Genomic DNA, 24,270 nt, shown 5'->3' with positions numbered 1-24,270 from the left:
TTAGGTTAAAGGCAAAGGCAACGCATGCAGTGCTCCAGTTGTCCTTTAGGTGTGAAGGAATTGAAAAGTACTTGCATGATATTATATATATATATATATATATATATATATATGCCAAGTTGGATGGAAGAGAAGTTAATTAAAGCAGCACATAGGTTAGAGGAGCAGTCATGTGATCTTCCTTAACTACTACAGATCTATCTATCTATCTATCTATATATATATATATATATTACACCCGTCAGGAGAAGTCTCTAGAGTAGTTTAACATATATTTGCAAAGGGCTCTCAGCATCATTTGCTCACGGGAGATCATGTATCTTGATTAACTTGAGCATGTTATTAATTAGTGTATGTAATTAAGGATAAAGCATGGCCTACTGGATAATTAAATAAAGTGTTAATTAAGTCATGCATTAAACTCGCCCTCTCGTTTCGTTTTCTTAGATTCCTCCTCTCCTTTCCAGACCCCCATGGGGAAGCCTCCCAAGAAGTGGGCCCACACGAAAACGCGGTTGGCGTACTATTTATATACAGTACTGCTCAGCCACTCCATTAACACCCAACCACAAGTGCAACAATCTCCTCTTCCTCCCTTGTTTCAACTGTCTCTAACTTTAGTGTTCTTGGCTTCTTCTTCTTCTTCTTCTTCTTCTTCTTCTTCTCTCTCTTCTGGAGTCTTCTTTTGGTTAATAGCTAGCTAGCTACCTATTTGTTTTGAGAGGATAAAGATCTCAATAGAGAGAGAGAGAGAGAGATGAAGAGCAGTGGAGATGGGGAAGGAAAGATAGAGAGGAAGACAGTGGAGAAGAACAGGAGAATGCACATGAAGAATCTATGCCTAAAGCTCTCCTCTCTCATCCCAAAGGATCAATATAGCACCTCAAAGGTACCTTACTTATGATTCTTAATTCTTGCCTCTCCTATTTTTTTTTTTTTTTTTTTAAATCTTGGCAAACAGATGACCACTAATTAATAATGTGCTATGATACCCACTTTTGCTAGCTAAATATAGTTTGTGCAGTTGAACTTGAAGTTGGTTATAGCTAGATTTAGTTCAAGTTAATGTTAAGGGAGTGAGGTTGTGAAGAGTAGTGATAGCATAGAAGAGTAGAAGGGCCAAAGCTTTTATATGCTTATGCTTCCTCTATTGGTAGATCTAGCTAGCTCTCAGTTTCAATTTATTTGTATTTTTATATGTTTGCTTATAAGTTTGGATGGTTGGATTGATCAGTTCTTCCTTTTTGGTCTTTTTCTTCTCTGCCTCTTTTTTTTTCTTTGCCCCTCTCTCTCTCTCTCTCTCTCTCTCTCTCTCTCTCTCTCTCTCTCTCTCTCTCTCTCTCTCTCTATATATATATATATATATATATATATATATATATTTTATCTATCTAATGATTAGTCTATGGACTCGACCTAATTAAAAAAAAGAAAAATTATATTCTATCACCACTTAGATAGCTAGGTTTAAATTTATTTTACAAGTTAAAATTGAAGATACTCATTACACATAAAATTATAAAGAATCGAATAATATTTGTAATGCACGTAAATAATACTGATCAAATTTCAAATAATAAATATATTAAACAAATATATGATTTTGTTATATCTTTATCTATAAGTATTATTTTAAATGCGTTGAAATATTTATTTAATTATTTATAACTTTATCTCTAACGAGTATCTTCAAATTCGATTTTATTAAGTAAGATAAAAAAATAATTCTTAGTTAAAAATAACTATTAAGGATTAAAACGACAAATAAAATGATTGGAGGTTAAACCCTGAATTTAGGCCTGACTATATATAGTTGTATAATATAATTTTTTCTAAAAAAAATTAGATAATAGTAGTAAATCTCGTCTTTTCATATCTTCCACTTATGAACGGGTCTTTTATAATTTAACTATGTTTAATTTTTAATTTAGCATATATATTTTTTATAACCAAGTGTACATAATTTTATGTATACGATGCACATTAAAGTCTATTTATAAATAAAAAACTAAATACAATTAATTACAAACCCCTGCAGTGACAATGTTACTGATATGGGTTACCATTTCTATTGCCAAAAATTATGCTGCTACCCCTACTAGGGTAGCGTTACAGGGAGCAATATATAATTATATACATCACCACTTGGACTATTGTAGCATGAAATCACTTAGAAAAATAAAAGAAAAAAAGAGCAACGATATATGAATAATAATAAAAATAATATTTGGGAATAAATTTATTGGCCAACTACTTCAGATAACTAGGAATATTTTTTATTTGCTAAATTTTAAATGCCCACGCGCTGTTTCCAGCTCTGAAAGAGACTTAGATTTTTGTTTTTTTTCTTATTCGAATTATTTTAGTAAACTGATATAAAAATGGATATAAAATTTAGACTTTAAGTCCATGGCAATTAGCTGCCTCGTCTTCTGTCATGAAAAATATTGATATATTAGAGGGCAGGTTAAGACATGCATGATATACAAATAGTTTTTAGGTTAATTTTTTTGAATCTAAGATGCATGATAATAGATTTAATCAGACTATCAAGTGTCTAGGATAGTAATCTTTAATAGTTGATCCATTGTTACTCCCATCTTGAGTTCTAGAAATTAGTCTGAATCTTTTTTCTTCTTTTTTTTGATGTCATTTAGGACACATTAACACAAGAAGATCACCTGGTTCAAGCTGCATCATACATCAAGAAGCTAAGAGAAAGGATTGAGAGGTTGAAGGAGAGGAGGGAATTGAACACAAGCATCAAAAGGATCAACAGGGATATTAGCAGCGAGATGATGATCGGATTCAGATTACCGGTGGTCGAAGTACGGCACGACGACGCAAACTTGGAAGTAGTCTTGGTAAGCAGCCTTAACAAGAAGTTCGCCTTCCATGAGGTGATTAGTGTTCTAGAGGAAGAAGGCGCGGAAGTCGTTAATGCTAGTTTCTCCGTCGTAGGCGATAAGATCTTTCATACAATTCACTCCCAGGTATATATAATTTTTGCCACTTTTCCTCATTCTGATCATATTCTTGATTCAGTAGTCTATTTAGTTTGTTGAACTGCAGCATTAGAAACCTTACAGTTTTTATTTTTATTTTTATTTTTTCTGAGTCTACTGATTATATATATGACAAGCAACTGATCAAGGAGAGAAATGCTAATTTCTGCAGGCTATTAGCTCTCGAATCGGCGTGGAGTCCTCGAGGATATTGGAAAGACTAAAAAAGTTGATTTCGTGATCATCATCTACAGACTCTGAGCAAGAATGTAGGAGTTTGAGATGGTATACAGGCAACCATAACGTACTGGAAGAACAAATTAATTGATCAGTGGATAGCTTCAACTATTAACTTCAGTTCAGATGAAGCTCTTGGGCCGGTCCCTTTGTTATTTTGCATATACCTTCCTCAAGGTGGAGAAAGAACAGAAAGCAAGGCTTGCTTCTCATGTAAATTAATCTGAAATCTTTTCTCATCTGAACTGTTTGTTTCTATGAACGTAGTTGAGATAAGCTTGATTGATCCATGCATGAGCAATACTTTAGAATCCTCTTTTTGAATAATGGATGGAAGTAGAAAAGGTTAAAAACTATTGTTTTCTACTAACTGAAGCTTCTAAAAAGATCCATTAGAACACTGCCTTTGAGGTCACCAGATCAAAGCCTTTTGTGAACTCTTTGCATTGTTGGGGTCTTCCCCCGATGTGGTCGACCGGAGATTCTCAGGCAACCTTCTCCGCTGCATCCCTCAATTCCTTGCTGCTCTAGGGCTCATCGAGTTAGGGCTAGATTGTCGACCTCTGAAAAACTTTGTGCCTTAGCCTATTCTTTTGCTCGCTTTGTGAGGAGATCCCAAAATCTCGCAATCATCTATACATTCACTATCAAAATACACGTGCTCCTCACATAGAGAGTGCCTATCTGATGCTCATATAATATGTTAGTTAATATTTTCACAAAATATTTAAACAATAATACTTAATTTTACTAAGAAAAAAAAATATCGAACAATAACTATAAAATATATAACGAGCATCCAAAATATATGAACAATAAACCAATGGAGGAGTCACTATTTATGTAACCAAAATAGGAAAAATGTATTCAATTATAACTAACAATTGCCAAAGAAGTGACTGTAACTGCATGTGAATCATAGGGCTATGTTTTTATATATCATAAATCTATAACTCAGTCCAAAAGTGACGATCACAATTGCAAAAAATTATAATGCACAACAGTTAAAGATAATAAAAAATATAGCAAAAGAATAACTCATGCTTAAGAGTACGAAAACAATGTGCAATCCAAATGACTAGTAATTAAATCTAGTTCATGTACTTTTCATGACTTATGAAATACTCCGTATCATGTGTCATATTATATTATGCATATATATCATACTATAGGCTTACATAGAGCTTCAACTAATTATTATTGCACATCATATCTTAATTAAGCTCACATGGAGTTTCAACTAAATATCACACAATCTATTATAAGCTCTCACAAAGCATTATAAATCAAGAAGAGATATAAATAACTAGCGAAAATATCACCCACACATGCCTATTGAGTACTGACAATACATGTGGTAGGTTATTTGTAGCTAGCAAATTGAAGACCCCATGCTATAAGCCCATATCCGTTATCCTTATTATCACCGCACACAACATAATTAGAGTATAAGACTCAAAAGGATGTACTAACCCTACATCACTTAGTACCGCCAGATCTATAATCGGTACCTTATATATATAATTTTTTTTATCATAATTGTTAAGCATATTTAATATATCTAATTAAAGCACACATGATTCTATGATAAGTGGATCATATGATAAAAAAATATATTAAGCACAAATGCAAACAAATATGAATGTGATAAATATTTTGAGTGTTGCATTATAATAATACTCATATTTGTCGTATTAAAGTTTACACTATTCCTAGATTATGAAAGATTCACCTATTAAAAAAATATATCTAGAATACGACAAGCTCTACACAAATGCTGGGCTCCTTTGATAAAAGTTTTTATATTTGTCTACGTCCTAATTAATAATAATTTTGGCATTCTTCTTCCTCAATGTTTTTCCTCTCAACACTAGGGTATGCAATGAAAAGACAAAGAACAATGGGGCGACAGTAAGGGCAACGTGAAGCTTTGCAGTGATCTATAGGAGACATATCCTTGTGCCATGTGTCAGTTCAGTTCGGCACACCCTATGAAAGAAGAAAGCGTTAAAAGCTTTATCGAAACACAGGAGGTTGCTAAACCACCTAACATTAGAGGAAACAACTTGAGTTGGGTTCCAACAAGTAGAGGGAGTCTAGGAAAACGAAAATGTAAAGGACTTGTTGTCACATGAGGAGTCAGGACATATCCTCTATGGTCAGCAACACTAGGGCATATTAAATAGTATCACAAGATTTCTCATGTAGAAGGATATGTGTTGATGGATGCGACTAAGATAAACGGTGTTTGAACGTGAGTTTGAAACTCAGACGTAGGAGGCTATATAGTGTAGCCTCTTTTAGAAGCTTGGATAATCCATAAAGGTTACCCACAGGATGAAGATTCCTAGAGCGATGCACATCGACTTGAGGTCATCGTCGATGGATTTCTCTAATAAAGGGATAATAACAAAATAGAAGTCAAAATGCAACAAAGATTGACAAATTCTAAATTAACTAGGTGGAGAGAGTGGGGACTCCTGAGGAGATCGATTGGCGCATTTGGGTTGCTTTGGTGATCCATCATCAACATGCACATCACATCGAACACTTATGGTAAGCAGGGAAAAGAAAGGGCAAAAAGAAAAATCGAATATGACAACTAAGGGAAAGAGAGGACGGATAGGGTTAAGAGGGGGTTTTGAAGGTGTGATTTGGGATCTCCTTTGCAGCAAATCTAGAAATGATGCGTGGAGTCGTTACATTAAGTAATTGTTCGAGAGCCATTATTTTTCTTCTTCTTATAGTATCAAGTATCAACATCTCTTATTTTGACCTTTTTGGGACTCTTTCCTTCTTTCTCTAGGTTTTTCTTTCTAAGCTCCGAACTTAATTAGTTAGTCTTATTTTTTTAATTATATTTTAAAAAAATTTAAACTTAATTAGATAGAAAAAAAAGATAAAAATATATGAAATCTCTAAATTAGGTTATGGTCCCTGAATCTAACCCTTTCTGAACTCAAACCAAACGAATCCTTACTTCCTTCGTGGCTTCCCACCTACTAGTCTTATGGGAAGCGACGCACTATTATGGAGTGAGAGGAACCACGGGATCTTCCGACATCTCTCTCCTCGATATTTGCAGGCAGTAGAAATCCTCTCTATTTTTTTGTTTTTTGTTTTATAGTATCCAGGATAATAAGGCATTAGAGAGCTCATTCATGGTCCAGCCCAATGCAGATACAAAAGCATAGGAAAGCCCAAGATGGCTATCTACCTATAGAAGATCTCCAGGGCCAAACAAACTCTAATCCTATAACATTTAGTGTCTATTAATTAATTAGCTGAGAAAGGGTTGAAAAACTTTTTAAGGGCACTTAGGCCCACCTCTCTTGGTCTTCCAGTTGTTGTAGCAGGAGCAAACTTGCTTGTTGCCATAGTATCCAGGAGTCACACACAAGCACTTCCTGCAGCACTTCTGGCAGAAGAACATGCATGGCTTATGCTACTGCGTCTCTGCGCATCTCCTTGTGCACTCACCAGGGCACTCTACAAAATGACACCACAACCACAACCACAACCACAACCAATGATGTTAGAAGAGTAAAGCTTTAGAAGAAGAAGAAGAAGAAGAAGAAGGAGGAGGAGGAGGAAGTAGTAGTAACTAACGAGAGCTTCTTAGGCTGCCTGGCCCATAACGAGACTTTTGGGTCCTTTTTATTAACTTCTCCTGCAGTACTCTCTCATGTGTAACCAACCTCAGATGAGACCATGGAGGCCAAGGTGAGGAGCAAAAGGAACAGTGCAAGTAGAAATCCTCTTTCTCACCGTCCTCGTCTGTCTATTTTAAAGATTTTTCTTTATTATCTGGCCAATAATTTAGTAATTTTCCTTATATTTTTCTCTCCCCCTACCCCTCTCTCTTCCCTTGTCGTTTCGTTCGATGAATAAAATTTAACTTGACTGAGCCACTTTTCTCAAATAAATAAATAACTTAATCTTCTAGAGAAATTGACAGCCAATCAAGGCATAAATTGATCTAATTGGAAGCAGTTCTCTGCACATATGCACAAAAGATACGTAGACAATTTGGTCATGTTAAAGCCGGTTTCCATAATAATTGGATAATTGAGGTGGTCATTTGCATAAATTAACAACCAACTTTTACGGAAAAACGTGGGAGAATATTTGACCGTTGTCCGGGCTTTCTAGGCTCGCATACGTAGCGCCTCTCACTAACACGTAGTTGACCGTTGCCAAACTCAATCCATCGCCGCCGCACCTCCCTCCTCCCTTTTGATACTTTCCACTCCTCAAATCGATATATCTCGCTTAAAAACAGGAAAAATCTTAAATTCGAGTTGGGTTCTCCCCCAAATTGAAAGAGACCCTCTGGTTTGCGTCTTCTTCTTGATCATAATTTGATCCTAGATTATTAAAGTTCTGGTGGAAATTAAGAGATCTTTCGAGTTGGGTCTTCTCAATTGGATAAAGAATTGAAGATATCTTTTGTTTCAGGTACATGGATTTTTAGTATCATCTTTGTTCTATAAATTATAATACTCTTCTGAATATTTTGGTATTTCTGGAAGAATTTGGTAGCACGCACTCTGATCTCTCTGTTATAGAAGATATCAAAATGGTAGTTTTGACACCGGGAGTCTTGTTGAAGCTCATCAATGGCATGAAGGCCGGAAACAAGAAGCCGATGGGCGAGCACCGGACCGCGGTCCTGCAGGTGACGGACATCCTCCCGATAGACCTCGACGAGAAGGATCTCCGGCCGAAGCACGGATTCTACGTCAAAGTGTCGGATTCCTCGCACTCCATCTATGTCACCCTGCCATTTGATCAAGATGAGCTAGTCCTCAGCAACATGTTGCAGCTGGGCCAGTTCATCAATTTAGACAGGCTCGAGCCAGGATCGCCGGTTCCGGTCATCGTTGGCACGAGGACGCTCACCGGGAGACACCCCTTGGTCGGCGCTCCGGAGCTCATAGATCACACCAAGTTGGGTTTTGAGGAGACGACGCCGATCAATGATCGGTCGCGAAGTGCGTGGTTTTCGTCATCAAGTTTGAGACCTGATGAAGAAAAGTTAGCTTCAAGACGCCAAAGTGGTCTTATTTCAAAGAATCCACATTCGACTGTAGGTACACCAACAAAAAACTTGTTTCAAAATTCATATGGTCATCGTTCGTCTACATTTTGAAAAAGTTTCTTTTGTTCACAGGAGAAGAATTCAAGGTCTCATGAACATAGGAGTTCTATTGGTGGTACCCCCGAAGCACTGAAAGGAAAGCTTGACATACTATGCAAAGTATAGTATCAGCTCAATCTCTTTATACTTGTTTACTAGATGCAACAAAATTAAGATCTTGTGATCTTTTTAGGAGGCTATGCAGCAGAGAGAAGTAGCTCACAAGGTGGCCCTTGGAGCATTCCAGGATGCGTCTGCCGCTGAAACTGTGGTTAGGATTCTTAGGTAAGGCCTGTTCACCTTGAGATTCTTCAACTCCCAATCTTAACATGCATTCGAAGTATTCGATAAAATTCCATCGTAAAACTTGCAGAAAGTTTTCAAAGTTGAGCAGAGATGCGAGGCCAGAAGCTGCAACTGCTTGCATTGATCAGTTCCTAAGTTTCCATCAAGAGATGGCACGAGCCGTGATCAAAATGGAGACAGTGCAAGCAGCTACTTCAATGGCTGTAGTAAGTGAAAGGAAGGAGATGAAGGCAGAAGATGGTGTGGCTCATGATGATCACAAGGTTCTAATGTGTAGCTTAGATAGCTCAATCAGATTGGCGAAGAAGATAAGAAGTGAAGCTGGAGATTGGTTTGTGGAGTTCTTGGACATGGCAGTGGAATCAGGATTATTGAAGACAGCGAAAGGAATCATGGATGATGATAAGAAATCACTGACAATAAGAGTCATCAAATGGCTAGACATTGAGCAGAGCTATAGTAGCAAGAGACATATTAATCCAAGAGCTTCACAGATAGCAAGAAAGCTGAGGATAAGGTCCAGGAATTTTTAATTTGCACTCAATTAACATCATCATTCAACTACTTTGGTTTCTTTACATGTAACTGCAGAAAGAACCATGAATTCTTTCAGTGGGTTTAGTTGTATAAATTAAGTTGCTTGGTAGATATTTTGAAAAACAAAGAAATTATAGTTTAAACCCTGCATTTTTTAGTATTTATATTTAGGACCAATAACATTTTGGTCTATTTTTTTCGCAATATTATTTTATATTTTGGCCATCTAATAATGTCCCAACTGATTTAGACGTCGACTCTAGAGAAAGATGATAGAAAGAACACACTATAAAAAAAATATATCAATATTTATAGAAGAATTAATAAAAATAGAAGTCAAAGATTTCTCACCCAATTTGGGTTTATTTATTTAATTTCAATCGGTCGATAACTCAATTCGAAATTTGAGGATTTCATATCCCAATTCCTCTACAAAGCCGAATTAAATCCAAGCTATTAATTTACGCTCATTTCGATTTATTAGTCCGAATATAACTAACAAAAAATCAGATTTATTAGTCCGAATCAATAAAATTTTGATCTGCGTCACGAAACATTATTCGTCCACATAAATCCACCGTTATCTCCTCCCGTAACGCCACAGCCACCAGCCGAAACGCCAAAGAACAGCACAAGCCATCACATTTCGGAAAGACGAAGATTAGAATGAGGAGGAGGGGAGGGAGCAGCTTGTGGTTGCAAGAAACCCCCACAGTCGAGGTACTTGGCAGTTCCTTAACTGGCTAACGGATTAAAACTCTTTTCTTAGCAACCCGTCACTATCCGCCAAGTACACGACTGCAGTAAAATCGTGCTTTTGAGGCTGTAGACGATCAGCTACCGGGGAGGTAAAAGAGATATTCCCGCTCGCAGTACATCCTCCTCCCACTTCTTTGGCGGCGTTCGGTTTGTCTCCTCCTCTCTTCGTCTCCATTCCCCTCCCCGCCTATAAATACCCCCACGAAACCCTAGCCTCCTTCTCCTCCAATTGTAGGGAGAGGGAGAGAGGGAGAGAGTGAGAGATTTCTATAGGGGGAGAGATGGGAGAGTTCTGCGGCAGCGATGGGGTGGCGCTATCGCAAGAGCAGGGGAGGACGGTGCCGTCTCATCCCGTTGACCGCCGTTTCTTGAAGCAGGTGTTCGATAACGTCCACGGGAACATATCTCTGGATCCGGTAATTGGAATTGCATCTCTTCTCGATGCTTCTTGTTTACTTTTGAATTCCATTTAATAAGTATTGAATTTGTGAGCTGACTTGGTTGGATTCGAATTGGTAAGGGTTCTTATTTGTTGTAGAATATACTTTTTTTGTTGACTTTTGGATTGGATTCTCTGTTTTCTATTTGGAGGACTATGAGATGGTTGGAGAACTCCTTCTTGTGCTGGTTTGAATTTTTACTCCTTTGAGCAAGTCTGGCTCCTAGGGCAATGCTGTATTTGTGTTGGATTTTGAATTACGAAGGGTAGTACAGGAAGGAGCGCTCTTTAGTTGTTCGATATCATGCTTCACTGCAATCTTTGGATTGTCTTGCTTTGGGTGTTGCTTTATTTACTTTTGTTTCTGAGTCTTGGTGCAATGAATTGTATATATATATATGTGTGTGTGTGTGTGTGTGTGTGTGCATATCTCTTGCTGCTCGTCCTTTATATTATAGCAGCAATCAGTTAAGTTTTAGTTGATCAAAGTCACACTTCGTAAAGTGCTAGAATATGTGTTGGCTAGACAATAGAGCATTATGTTATCAGTCTGGTCTGAGACTACAGAGCACTAAGATACATATCTTCCACCATTTTTGCAGTATGCAGTTTCTCTCCCAAGTTATGTGTCTTCTCTTTCTGAAGATTTTTTTTAAGCCTTTAAGCTTTAACTTCTTTCATGCTTATTATTTACCCTTGCCAAAATGATAAATGAGTACAGAGATTCTGTACCAGTCATCGCCTTCATGAACTAGAGATACTAATAGCTAATACCCTTTTTCCACTACTTCTGTTCTTCTTTGGCTTCGTTTCTGTACACCTTGTCTCTTTCCTATTACTTGATCTCCTGGTTATTTGACTATTGCAGCTCAGTTTGAAGTTCATCGATACTGAACAATTTCAGAGGTGATATTTACTTTCCCACGTGTTTTCGACCCAATTCTTACATCAGTAATTGCTCGCTCACTACTCAGTGTCTTGTATGATTCAGGTTGCGGGATCTAAAGCAACTTGGTGAGTTGCACTAAACATTATTTTAAACCAGAATATCTAACTTAGGGACACGGTCTGGGTTAAATAATAGTTCTAAAGCAATTTTTTCACTACCAAGAATTTATCTACCCATCTTTTGTGAAGTCATAATATTCTTATCGGAGATGGGCTGGTAGTGTTTTTGATGATTTTGTGCAAAAACTTATCTTAATTGCTAATGTCCGAGCAATCATAGGCCTTTTCATAGTAAATATAACTCCTACTGAGGCCCATTTGACGAAAATTTAGCTAATGATTCGACCACTGTGGATTATCTGTTCAATGATAACACTATATGTAATGAATCTTTTTTTCCTTAGTCTTTTACATGAGAATTGATGGTAACATGTTAGATTTATTTTTTAATTATATATTTTTTTGTAAGGATATAATTTTAATTAATTATTTGTTGAGTATAAGGATGTTTGTCATAGAAGTCGTTTACAAAAATATGATGAGTTTAACACATTCTACATACTCTATAGTCTATACTGAATAATTACTTTCCTGAAAAGCATGACATTATGTGAACAGCATTAGAGTATTGCTAATTTGCTGTGTGAAGTTAAATAGAGCTGTTTCTAGCAAAGAACTTTACATAAATAGAGCTGAATTGAAGAAAAGTATTCATATACCCGACCTCAAATAGTTGGAACTAGTGACCTCAAACAGTTATATGTTATGAAGCTGTAAATTTACAAAGATAATTGTCATATAAAATTTACTTTTATGATATGATGCATCCACTGGAAGATTGCCATTGTGAATGATGAGTTGTAATTATTATTCTCTTTCTATATTAGAATATACTGGAGTGTCAGGAAAAACAATTTCTTTCGTTATCTCAAATTTCTTACTCACTCTGAAAATTCTCTATATGTTTCAGGTCTTACATACATGGTGTATCCAGGAGCGGTGCACTCTCGTTTTGAACATTCTTTAGGGGTTTATTGGCTTGCTGGGGAGGCGATTCAATCCCTCCAAAACTACCAGGTCTGAATTTATATATTTATTTTCTTCATATACCAGAAGATTCAAAATGTTTATTGAGGCACTACTAGTCTACTTGTTCTGTTTGCAGGGTTCTGAACTTGATATTGATCATTTCGATATACAGACTGTGAAACTTGCAGGTAAGTAATCTGGAATAGTGGAATCTTATCATCAGTTTGTCAAGCAATTTAGTTAGTGATGGTCTGACTACCATATTTTTCAGGCCTTTTGCATGATATTGGCCATGGACCTTTCAGTCACTTGTTTGAGCATGAGTTCCTTCCTCGTGTCCTTCCAGGATCAAAGTGGTATCTCCCATTTCCATTGGTTTTACATTTTTATCTATTCTAATCCTATATGTTCAATTTCGGATATTTCAAGGTTAGTTAACCAGACAGAACTATTAGTAAACTTTTCAAAGATGTTAAAGGTAGAAATTTGCCATTAAAAGATAGAAGATGGAAAAGTCATAGTGGAAGTTTAAACTTTTGTTTGAATAGATAACTGTTCTTCAGATGTTCTCAATTTGTATTCTGAAATGTTCTTCATCAATTAACATTAATAGACCTGAAATTTCTATGAATATTGAATCCAAGATTCCAAAACCTGAGATTAGGATTGGCCATCCGAGCAAATGATACATATTGAACGCCCGGATCAGATCAGACTGTTTTTTAATTACATAAAGTTTTAAATATTATGTAAAATACTGGAAAATTTCTAAAACTTTAGGAAAAATGATAAAATATAAGATAATAATAATTATTCATATTTAAAACTTAAAAACTAAAAAAATACTTACTCAAACCTTTGATAAACTCCAAGTTGGCTCTCATAAAGAAATTCTACCGTAGTGAAGAAGAAGAAAAAAGGAGAGGAAAAAACCAAAGAGAAAAAGAAACTACATTGAAGAAGTAGAAGATAAGAGAAAAGAGAAAAAAAGAAATAAAATAACAAAATATCGCATACTCGAGATCACTGAAGTTCACTGGAGTTCGCCAAAGCTAGATCTCTGTGTCAGAGAAGCAATGACTATGCTAATGCTAGGGGGAGAGAGAGAGAGAGAGAGAGAGAGAGAGAGAGAGAGAGAGAGAGAGAGAGAAAACGATAGGGATAGGGGCATCAATTATTGATGTCTTTGGGTTGAATCCGAGTTAGATCCCGATCGACCTGAACTGGTCGGTCCCGATCCGGATTGAGATTGGATTGGGATCAAGGGATTTTTCAATCCATGATTGAATCAATACAATTTAACTTCAAGATATATTTTGTTTTATATTGAGGAAAGTGAGGAAATATTGTAAATGTGTCCATAACTTTTCTAGGTTACAAAAATAAATCCACTAGCTTATTATATTTATCTTTATCATGAGATTTATGCAAATTTAGTCCTTCAACTGAAATTCCGTTGTTTCTCTGTTTGAAGAAGCAAATGACTGATCTGAGATGAATGACATTTATTACCACATGGTCCACATGTCCATGATGATAATTCTGTACATAGCTTCTCCCGACTACCTTAACATTCTTCACATTCGCATAAACAAAAGAATTGTGTCCTTTAGTCTTTCCTTTTTGACTTGTACTTAGTTGTTACTTTTGTAGGACTCATGAGCAGATGTCAGTGCAGATGGTGGATTACATCGTTGATGAACACTACATTGACATTGATCTGAACAGCCTTAAGATTGTTAAAGTAAGATGGCGCTTAATCAGATCTATTGTAGAGAATAATACATTTGCACTAATGATATTATGGTCTATATCTTTGAATCTTTCAACAGGTTAATTTTGTTTAAGAATTAGTCGTTTAAGCAGAACCACTTGCTTTTGCAGTAATTATTGTATCTGTCGTGTGCACAATAGCAGGTGGTTTGCCTTTATCTACTGAATTGATGCAGTGACCATAAATAATACACTGCAATTTTGCAACCTATTTCTGTGTTTGTTTACTTAATTGATGCAGTTACCAAAATATCTTTTTTTTTCATTCTTCATTTTGTATTTTCCTAGTCATAGGGTCTAACTTCAAACTTAGCTTGGCTATTACCTCTATGCTTGTTTTCATGAAATAACATGAATACCTAACGACCAAGTAAATGAAGTGTCTCAGAGAACAATTTTTGCAATGTCAATGAAATGACATTTGAAATTTTCTTCAGGAAATGATAATTGCAAGCTCTAACATCGCCACAGAAAAAGTATGCCGCTCCTTTATTCTCTGTAGGAAAATTGTACATTTTATAATACCTTCTTTGATTCCATGACTAAGACTGTATTGGTCATACAGAGTGCGAAAGAGAAACATTTTCTTTATGACATTGTTGCTAATGGTCGCAATGGAATAGATGTAGACAAGTAAGGGACTATTTTGATTTTTGACAAGATAAAGTGTGAGATTTTTTTATTTAAACATCTCCCTATGTTTTCAAGGCGTTCATTGGTTTAGGACACTGTGGGTACAGGTTTGATTATATTGGTCGTGATTGCCGAGCTTGTGGTCTTGGTTGTAACTTCCAGTTTCAAAGGTATTTTCTTGTCTTACGATTTCAGATTTCATGTTTGTTACTTGAGAAACTTGATTATTATTTAGCATGGCAACTTATTTCCCCAAACTTAACCCCCCCGCCCCCCCTGCCCCAATAGGTGTTCATGTATCACTTTCCTGAAACATTTAAGACTATTGTAATGGCTTTCACTATTCACTATCTTTAACAGTTGTTTTATCAGTTACTCTTTCTTGTTGAATGAGTTATATTGGTTCACTTAAGTTGGAACAATCTTGGTAAGGGGGACAATGTTCAGCGGAGCAACAACCTTCAAAATCAGGAAAGAGCCAAAGATGGCTTATATTTTCAGACTGTTTCATCTACTTACCCTTCTTGACATGAAATGATATGTATAATCATGCCACCTCAGATAGAACTTTCTGAAGATTGCTCATTTTATCTATCTCAGTCCTAGTAAACAGACATGACTTAATAAAATTAAGAGAAATTTGTATGTCTGTAAACATGCATAGATGTTATTAAGCGAAACTGTCTATACATTCTAACATTGACCCCTTTAGTAGCAGTCTTATTATTTAGAGACACATATATGAAAATTTGAAGTAATTTAGGAAGTCACGCTTATTTAATTTTTTTTTTCTCTTGTAATGTCGAAAAAGTCTGCACTTCCAAACTCAGTATTTCCATATATTTAGTGAATACTTTTTGTAGTTGCTTATATGCATCTTAACTTCTCTTGCAGACTGTTGGACGGCATGCGTGTTATGGATGACGAAATATGCTACCCAGCGAAAGAATGTAAATAGTTTGTTAGACATAAACAAGATTATTGTAATTCTTTTGTCTTATGGCCATTTTTGGACCCAGATCTTACCACTCACAAATTATTTGCAACTCGTGCTGACCTTCACCGGACTGTCTATACCCATGCAAAGGTGAAGGTACTGTCACCTTCTAGACATTCCTTCTAAGCACGCAAGTCATGTGATCAGTTTATCTTCTTGTGTGCAAATGGACTTTTTAATAAGCTTGCTCATGCATTTTCTGATTTTCTCTTATATGCTATTTGTACTGTTACACTATCTTAATAAAAGCACATTACTGTACACTATTGCTTTATGTAAAGTCTGACATTTTTTTTTATTTTTTATATCCAACTCTGAACTCTCTTGCCCAAATTATATACAAATTCCCTGGAGAATCTTTTATCCTAATTTGCCTACATTTCGAATCACTTTATATACATTTAGCTATCACTTCTTTATAGTACCTGTTTCTTTGTATACTGTACGATACTTCCAAGTTTTATTTTTCTTTTAGGCTGTGGAGCTTATGCTTGTGGATGCGCTTACTAAAGCCAATGATTACCTAGAAATCTCTTCGTGTTCTTTGGATCCAGCTGAATTTTGGAAGGTTTAATTACTTATTCACTGTTTTGGTTATATTTATGCACATTTGTACATTTCTTCAATCTTATGGATCTCTTTTATTTGCAGCTAGATGATACAATATTTAAAACCATTGAAATAGCAGGTAGCAAAAAGTTGCAGGAATCTAGAAATATCATCCAACGTATTCGCCGAAGAGATTTATACCAGGTAAGCTCCTGTATGCTCAAACTTTGTTTCTGCACCATGTTGTCTGTCTTATGTCAAATACAAGCAGTGTAAATTAATTGATAGGTTTTCTTAATGTAGGGCAGCTATATTTGTGTACATATACATACATACACACATTACACCCAATATATTGTTCTTTGATTGTTCTACTGTAAAAGACCATAAATCTTGTTCTGCAAAAGTTCTGGTGGGCATTGCATATCCTGGGCATTGTATATCCTAGTGAGTTCTGCAGCACCAATGAGATTTAATCACTTTGCATAACTATGGAGTTCCCTTCATATATTTTTTTCCTTTTGTGGTATCAAAACCATGGAGAGCTTGATTTGGCCAGCTAATATCAACTTTTGAATTTTGATGTTAGAAGAAACAGAACTCTGGGCATTGTGGTTATATGAAAGAGCAAACATGGCACTTTTTATTTTTTAATCAATTTGTAGATTGGCAGGTTAGTCACCTATGGCCTGTTGACAAGAGATGGGAAGAAAATCGTTGAATGACTAGGAATGTAGAACTAAATAAACAAATTTTTTTGTACAGTATTCCTTATTTTAAATTAAAAAAATTAACAGAAGATTTTAGTGTGTACTATATGAAAGCATCTCCTGAATATGAAAGTCTTAAATGAACCGAAATATTGCTGAGGCAACACAATGAAAGAATGAAATCTTTTAAACTTTAAAAATATTGTTATCAATTCAGAGTTATTATACAGAAAAAAATGCTCACAAAAATTTTAATAAATTCATACTGATATAAAAAAATATCAACTTCTAAAGCTGGGTTTGGCACAGGGGAAAAGCCATCCTATTATGAAATCCTGGACAAATAAAATGCTTTAGGATTGGGTACTAGGATTGCATAAACTTTGGACTTTTGTTCACAAGGTTGAGCTTAGTGTTCTCCCAATTAGAATTCATGCCTCATATTGTAGGTAGCGAGACACAAGTCCTGCATGTATCTTGTGGAAGGGAGCAACATGAGCATTTTGGGGCTATGTAAAACCTGAGTTTTGTGAGAGTTTAACAATTGACCATCATGTCTATGAGATATGTTAAGAAATGCTGTTCAATTGGATATAATTCTATATTTTTAAATCTAGATATCATGCTGCTGAATTATGCTTTATGTATTTTTTTTATTTTTTAAAATTTGACATGTAGAGTTTCCGTTATTGTCAACTCTTATTCACAGTTCTGCAATGAGTATGCTGTTCCAAAAGATAAATTAGAGCATTTCAAGGCAATCACTCCGCAGGACATTATTTGCTCTCAGGTCTGTAAGGATATATTTTTGTTTTAGTATTAACGTGACTCACATCTTGTATATCTCATTATCTATAAATTTTGCATCTTTGTAGAGAGCTAATGGAGTGCAACTGAAGGAAGAGGATGTTGCCGTTAGCAATGTCAAGATTGATTTGACTCGCGGGAAAGATAACCCTATTGAGTGGTACTCAACAAACACATGCTGCTTCTCTATGATGATTTTCTATCTTGTTTAGTTGGAATATTAATAACTTCATTTTCTTTCATGTGTCATGCACCTGTATCCAGCATCAATTTCTTCAAGGTAATTGTTATCTTCACTGATATCTTAGCTGCAAACTTCTTGTACTTTCAAAAGATATTATTCTGTTAACAGTCGGAGGTACTATTGTTAGGACTGGCTTAGAGTTCTTTTATAGGATGGATCATGAGTTTTTTATTCAGTATATATTTCTTATTCACCTTTTCCCTAACAATGAATTAATTTTCTCAACTGAATTTTGTAATATATCCAATCCCATGACTGTGATAAATATTGACATATTATATATCAGATGCTGATATCATCACAGTAGAATCACATGAAGGCAAGTTCTGTTTTTTTGTTTTTTTATTTGAAATGCTTAATTGCTTACAAGTTGAAACTTAAAGTTAATATATGGAAGGACTCAGGTTACTTGGCGACCAGATACATTTGTTTATAAATCTTAGGTCTTTTAGTAGATTTCCCTTGTGAAAATATACTTTCTGTCTACTTGACCTCAACCTGATGGATCATGCAAACAGGGGTGTTTTCCTTTTTGTATGCTTCAGTAGGATAAGTGCCTGATAAGCTGAAAGTTTATTTCTTTTCATGTGATTCTGCAGACTGATATTTTTAGCTGTGGCAGTTGGTTATGAGAGTAGTTTTCTGTCATCAATGCCTAAGAATGCATCCTGTCAATTGCTTAATCGCCAGCCTCATCTGTCAATACTACTTGATTAACAATTCTTGTGCTACCATTATCTTGAACCTTGTACATAAAAGTTGATTCAGTCTGCAGCATGAAATTTCTACTAAGATTAACAGACTGATTGCTTATAATTATCCAAACCTCACAACTGTTGGACCTTAGCTAAATTACTAGGCAATGTTATTTTGTGGCAATACATTACGCACTTTTAATGACCACATTTTAAAATATGAGCCCTTGGCTACCCTACTTTCAGGTTTTTGAGATCTCGTACCTTAATAAGAGCTCTGTTGTTTGAAACTCTTGCTAAATATTTTTCTGGTATCAGGACTATGACAGCAACAAGAAGTTCTCCATCTCAGATGACCGCATCAGCCACCTTCTACCTACCTCTTATCAAGATAGGATTGTGCGGGTGTATGCCAAGAAGCCTGAGTTGGTTGGTCCATTTCACAGTTACACAGCATCTTAATCTGTTTCTTACTGCTCTCCAGATTCATCTTCCTCTTTTGCATGATTGCAGGTTGAGGCCATATCTGAAGCTTTTGAGAACCTGCAGTTGAGAATGTACGGCATCAAAGCACAAGTGCATGACACACCAGAGAAGAAGAAACGCCGGAGGTAGTCTCCCATATATATATTTTTTTCTTTTCTGTTTCCTTTTGGCTTTTGTGTCCATATCATATAGTTCTTATTCTAGTGTATACCAAGGAATAGTGTTTACCATCGATCATTGATATAGTTTACTGTATGGTGCAAAAGCTGTACAGAGGAACGTATCCATCCACATATAGCTATAAGATAATTTTCCACATTCCCTGGGGATGATCATGTGAGACATGATTTTAAGCCCATAACAAAATTGTGTATTACTAAGAAATTCTTTGATCATAATATTCAGGTATTGAAAGTATCACCTTATGTGATCCCACTTTTGAGAAGCTTGAATTATGTGGTACAGGAACAGTTTACATGCCTTCACAAAGTCGTTTTTGGTGTATTATTTAACATTGATATTACGTTGCAATTGGGCTGAGTCAGCCAATTTTCCTACAGGGATTCACAATGGGAGTTCAAACATTAATAACAGGTCGTCCCATTTCCAGCAAGATACACTGTAATGTTAAGAAACTTGATTGTTGCATGCATTTACTGAGCAACCTCTAATATATCCTCTAGTCATCGTCACAAACATGGAAGGTAAAAGAAGATAGATGAACTCTTTTACTTGGAAAGAAGGAATTGTGAATGAAAGCTACAATCTTGATTCTAGATATTTGACTCGAAGACTTTAAAAATCTACAACAGGGAAGCAGCACATTAAAATCTATAACAGGGATATGGGTAATTATTAATGTGTATGTACTTTGTATACGTATATTTGGACCTACTGGTATGAGATTCCTCAAGATCTTAGTCTCTTAATCTATTACTAAACCGCATGTTTGTAAATGTTATTAAATAATTATAATTACGTCATATATATAAAAGAATATGAGTACGCCATACATACATACATACATACATATATATATATTGGCTTTATTATTATTAATTAGCATAAGACTAGATTATATTTTCACCTCCTGCACTATAACTGAATATTACATATATCAAATGAAAACCAACAATTTGCTCCTCGTTTTTTTTTTAAAATAATTTTGTGAAGGTCATTCATTTCCATCTCTTTGTTTTATTTGAAACGCCAAGAACGTGCATCTTGGAGAGTGGATGATATTGTTATATTCTAAATCCGGATCAAAAAGAAGATTGTATATTTTATTTTTCAGTGGTGTAGTAATACTGAGCATATTTCGAATGGTAAGACAATAATCTAGTCTTAATTTAGTCTTCACATGAAAGTAGATAGAAACTTAAGGAAAAGAACACCGTAAGTAATATATAGTATAATAATAATTAATTTAGACTATGTATATATAATATTTCTTTAAAAAATTTACTAAATAATGTTTGGTTATTCCTCGCAAGAGGTTTAGCTTACAAAAACTTGTCCATTATGTGCGAATAAAAGGTAGTGTTTTCTTCGTTGTCAGGATTGATCAGGTTAGGAAAAAGAAATATTTTTGTAACCACGAAAGTACGATTTATAAGCTCTAATAAAAATTGTGTCCTTTCTCTTTTATCCCTATGAGATCACGTTACGTTAACCGGCAGCCAGTAAGTAATCATGTATAACGATTTGTATGAGAAACCCTTTTTATTTTTATTTTTATTTTTATTTTTGTATGGCAGACCTATTTGACAACTCAATTATTATTATTATTATTATTATTATTATTATTATTATTATTATTATTATTATTATTATAACGTTGCTCTTCTGATACAATGGGATGGGTTCGACAGTCTGCATTCTTTTTTGAGTTTGAGTAAATATAATTAATTTTTATTGTTTTCAATAACATAAAAATAAAAACTATATTTTTTTCCATACAGCCCACGACTTCCTACTTTGTTTTTAAGGGCCAACTATATTTAGGGTTTCACTTCATTTCTATCTTCTTTCCCTAATCTCCTTCAAGGTTTGTAGAAAATTTGTTCTACTATATCGAGACTGCCTTGCGTTGTATCGTCTCCACCTTTAATACTTGACTAATATATAATGTATTTTGCCGCTTTGATTTATATATTTTACTGTTAATATGCATATTTCACGGTTATAAAATATTTCGCCTATGTTTATGTACTACATTCAATAACCATAGCTAGAAAAGGAACCAAACAATATACCCACTTACTAGGGATTAGTGGGACCATTGGTTAGTTTTGAAATTTCATTGTTTGTGCTATTTTAACTCACAGTTAGCTTATAGATTTTGTAGTTTATGCACATCTAATACCCAAATAGTTGACAATTTTCACAATTATTAATCTAATAGTTCGTGATTATTGAATGTAATTTGTGGTTACAATATATTATTTTCACATTTATATTTTCTGTTTAGTAGTTAGTTTAGAAATTTCGTAGTTACTTAGATATAATGCATAGTTATCAATACATTAGTTCTTAATTGTGGCACGTAATTCAAAGATAATGTATTTTACTTCTTACTTGTATTTTAGATATTGTAAAGCAATTATCGAACGCTTATATATTTATTAATTGCACAATTAGTTACTTAGTTCTTAGTTTGTAATGTTGTAATTCGTAGTTAATTTGTATAATTCGTATTGATTAGTCCATAATTACTAAATATAATTTGTAGTTATTTGAAATATTATTTGGTAGATATTGAACTTAATGATCATCTTTTTCTTTTGATGTATTATACACATGTTTGCTTAATTTTACACTTGTTTTCGGTTCGAAATTTTTTGTTCTTATGATTTGTGTAAATATTTTGAATTATCTACACGAATAGCAAAGACTAGAAGAGAAATTATTTGATCACAATGAAGCTGCATAGTAAAAATAAAAATAAAAACTAAGGATAGATGAAAGTAGATAACTTCGGTGAGCAAACACAACCAATTCAGACTCTGTCACAGAGTAAGACAGTTAGAAGTGATAAGGTGAGGAGCAAGACGAAGACAGACTCTCACTACAAAAGCCCAAAATATATGCTTAACATATATATATATATATCCACATTCAGCCCATTACAATTTTTTTATAAGTTTTAGAATTTCTTTTTTTAAGCTCACTAAGGTTGTCATGTAACCACTTATATGATTCCTCATAATTGTTATAGATATCTTATTTTTCCTTTCATTTAATGCAATATGTATTATAGTAACATACTGAAACTCTGAATTTTTGGTGTATATACATTTAAATCATTTTTTATGAATATTTTTGAGTAAGCTTCAACAACTGCTTATGCACTCAAGTCCATATGAATGAACTTATGTATTGCTTATAATCTCTCACATATATTCATTATTTTGGATTGTACAGAGGAGTAAGTTAATGACTATCTCTCTTATTTGTATACATATAACTTTTATCATATCTCTCTGCCTCTACAGTGAAGTTTCATGATAAACTATCACGAGATCTATCAACATGTGGCCATCTCGATCCATGGTCCCACATGGATGGGCGGAAGGTATCTTCGCTTTGGAGAGCAGTCTGCGGGGTGGCTGGAAGTATGAAGCTCGGACTCAGGAAGCTGATAGGCAGCGGTAGCACGACCAGCGCGGTGACAGAGCCTTGGCTTTCTTCAATCCCATGGTGTAGACAGTCGAGGATTATGAACGGAAGCCTGATGGATGAGAATGTTATGGTATGGGACTTGTTGGACCGCCAAAGATGGCCTGAACAACAGATTGTTAATGCGGTGGGAGTTGAACTGGCATTCAACATTCTGTCGTATCAAGCTGGGAGGCCGACATCTGCAGACCGTTGGATTTGGTGGCCGCACCCGCAAGGCACGCCAACAGTGAAATCCATCTATTCCTTCCTCCAACCAGCAGTGGAGGATAACTGGACGGGGTGGAAGCAGCTGTGGAAACTTCAGGTGGCGCCGAGAGTTCGCTCCTTCGTGTGGAAACTTGCTTGGAGGAGACTGCCCACCAAAGCCTGGCTCGGAGGTCTAGGCCTGAGGCACGGGGGGCACGGGGGGCTGTGTGCTCTGTGTGAGGTGCATGAAGAAACTATAGATCATTTGTTCTTCTCATGCAGATACAGCCTCGAGTGCTGGGATGAACTGCAGGCCTGCATGGGGGGGCTGGTGGCACCGGTGGAGGAGAACTGGCTGACTACGACCTGGAGTGCAATCCAAGCGGAAGATGGGAAAGTGAAGGCCTACATCGCATCACTGTTGTGGTTTATATGGAAGCAAAGGAATACTGTCACCTTCGGTGGTGGGAGAGACAGACCGAAGATAACCGTGGGAAGGGCGATGATAATGGCCAAAGAATATGTCAGGGGGGAGACGTTTGTGAAGGTGGTCATGAATAGGGCGAAGGCCAAATGGCAAGCTCCGGAGGCCGGATGGCTAAAGCTTAATACAGATGGGTCCTTCGTAGCAGGCAGCTATCAAGGGGGTGTTGGCATGGTCCTTAGGGATGAGACTGGCAAAGTGCTTCAGCTGGCATGGGAGCAGTGTCCGAATGAGAATGCATTATATGCGGAAGCGTGGGCGGCTAGATTTGGTCTCCGGTCGGTGGGCAAGGTGAGCCGGCTAGCTCTGGAAGTCGACTCCCGGGAGCTCGCTGGAATCCTACGGAGAGAGAAAGCTCCTCCGTGGTGCATTAGAAACATCATGGACGAATGCCATGGCCTCCTTAGTGAGTGTAGGGAGTGAACTGTATTGTCTGTTTTCAGAGAGGCAAATAGGGTGGCCGACTGGGCGGCCAGCCGGGGGAAGGTGGCAGGGTCCCCGGGTGGGCTGGACCTAGCCAGGCCTCTTCCCTTGGATCTTTGTACCATCTTGAGCCTGGACAAACCGGGTTAGCTTGCTAGCCCGGATCCGGCCAGCTGAATGAAACATACCAAATTCAAAAAAA

The 24,270-nt window shown here is 35.9% G+C and overlaps 3 protein-coding genes across 8 annotated transcripts; all 3 read left to right on the top strand.

The window, feature by feature from the left end:
- The first annotated feature begins 558 nt into the window (after positions 1-558).
- On the top strand, positions 559-3,530 carry LOC140782367 (transcription factor bHLH162-like). The gene is made up of 3 exons (XM_073128891.1): positions 559-889; positions 2,658-2,993; positions 3,178-3,530. The coding sequence occupies exons 1-3, from the start codon at positions 758-760 to the stop codon at positions 3,244-3,246; spliced, it is 537 nt and encodes a 178-aa protein (XP_072984992.1). The 5' UTR covers positions 559-757; the 3' UTR covers positions 3,247-3,530.
- A 3,975-nt stretch (positions 3,531-7,505) lies between these two features.
- Positions 7,506-9,368, top strand: LOC140782161 (uncharacterized). Of its 2 annotated transcripts, none has more exons than XM_073128597.1 (5): positions 7,506-7,700; positions 7,775-8,331; positions 8,416-8,502; positions 8,576-8,667; positions 8,756-9,368. In XM_073128597.1, exons 2-5 carry the CDS (start codon positions 7,822-7,824, stop codon positions 9,219-9,221), a joined length of 1,155 nt encoding a protein of 384 aa, XP_072984698.1. In that variant the 5' UTR covers positions 7,506-7,700; positions 7,775-7,821; the 3' UTR covers positions 9,222-9,368. The 2 variants fall into 2 exon arrangements, with proteins under 2 accessions (XP_072984698.1, XP_072984699.1); XM_073128598.1 differs by having other exon boundaries at positions 7,561-7,700; positions 7,855-8,331.
- A 750-nt stretch (positions 9,369-10,118) lies between these two features.
- Positions 10,119-22,928, top strand: LOC140781777 (uncharacterized). Of its 5 annotated transcripts, none has more exons than XM_073127978.1 (20): positions 10,119-10,400; positions 11,292-11,329; positions 11,415-11,437; positions 12,342-12,448; positions 12,537-12,588; positions 12,672-12,756; positions 14,054-14,144; positions 14,611-14,649; positions 14,739-14,806; positions 14,914-14,976; positions 15,701-15,756; positions 15,826-15,899; positions 16,279-16,371; positions 16,455-16,556; positions 17,772-17,852; positions 17,938-18,029; positions 18,134-18,149; positions 19,127-19,237; positions 19,322-19,419; positions 22,789-22,928. In XM_073127978.1, the coding sequence occupies exons 1-20, from the start codon at positions 10,266-10,268 to the stop codon at positions 22,799-22,801; spliced, it is 1,437 nt and encodes a 478-aa protein (XP_072984079.1). In that variant the 5' UTR covers positions 10,119-10,265; the 3' UTR covers positions 22,802-22,928. The 5 variants fall into 5 exon arrangements, with proteins under 5 accessions (XP_072984079.1, XP_072984077.1, XP_072984080.1 ...); XM_073127976.1 differs by lacking the exon at positions 22,789-22,928 and adding an exon at positions 19,855-20,223; XM_073127979.1 differs by lacking the exon at positions 22,789-22,928 and adding an exon at positions 19,700-19,740.
- The last annotated feature ends 1,342 nt before the right edge of the window (positions 22,929-24,270 follow it).

The sequence above is a fragment of the Typha latifolia genome, chromosome 2 (assembly GCF_019914945.1).
Source record: "Typha latifolia isolate L0001 chromosome 2, TyphaL0001v2, whole genome shotgun sequence".
Taxonomy (NCBI): Eukaryota; Viridiplantae; Streptophyta; class Magnoliopsida; order Poales; family Typhaceae; genus Typha; species Typha latifolia.
This window is presented reverse-complemented; position numbering and strand designations above follow the sequence as displayed.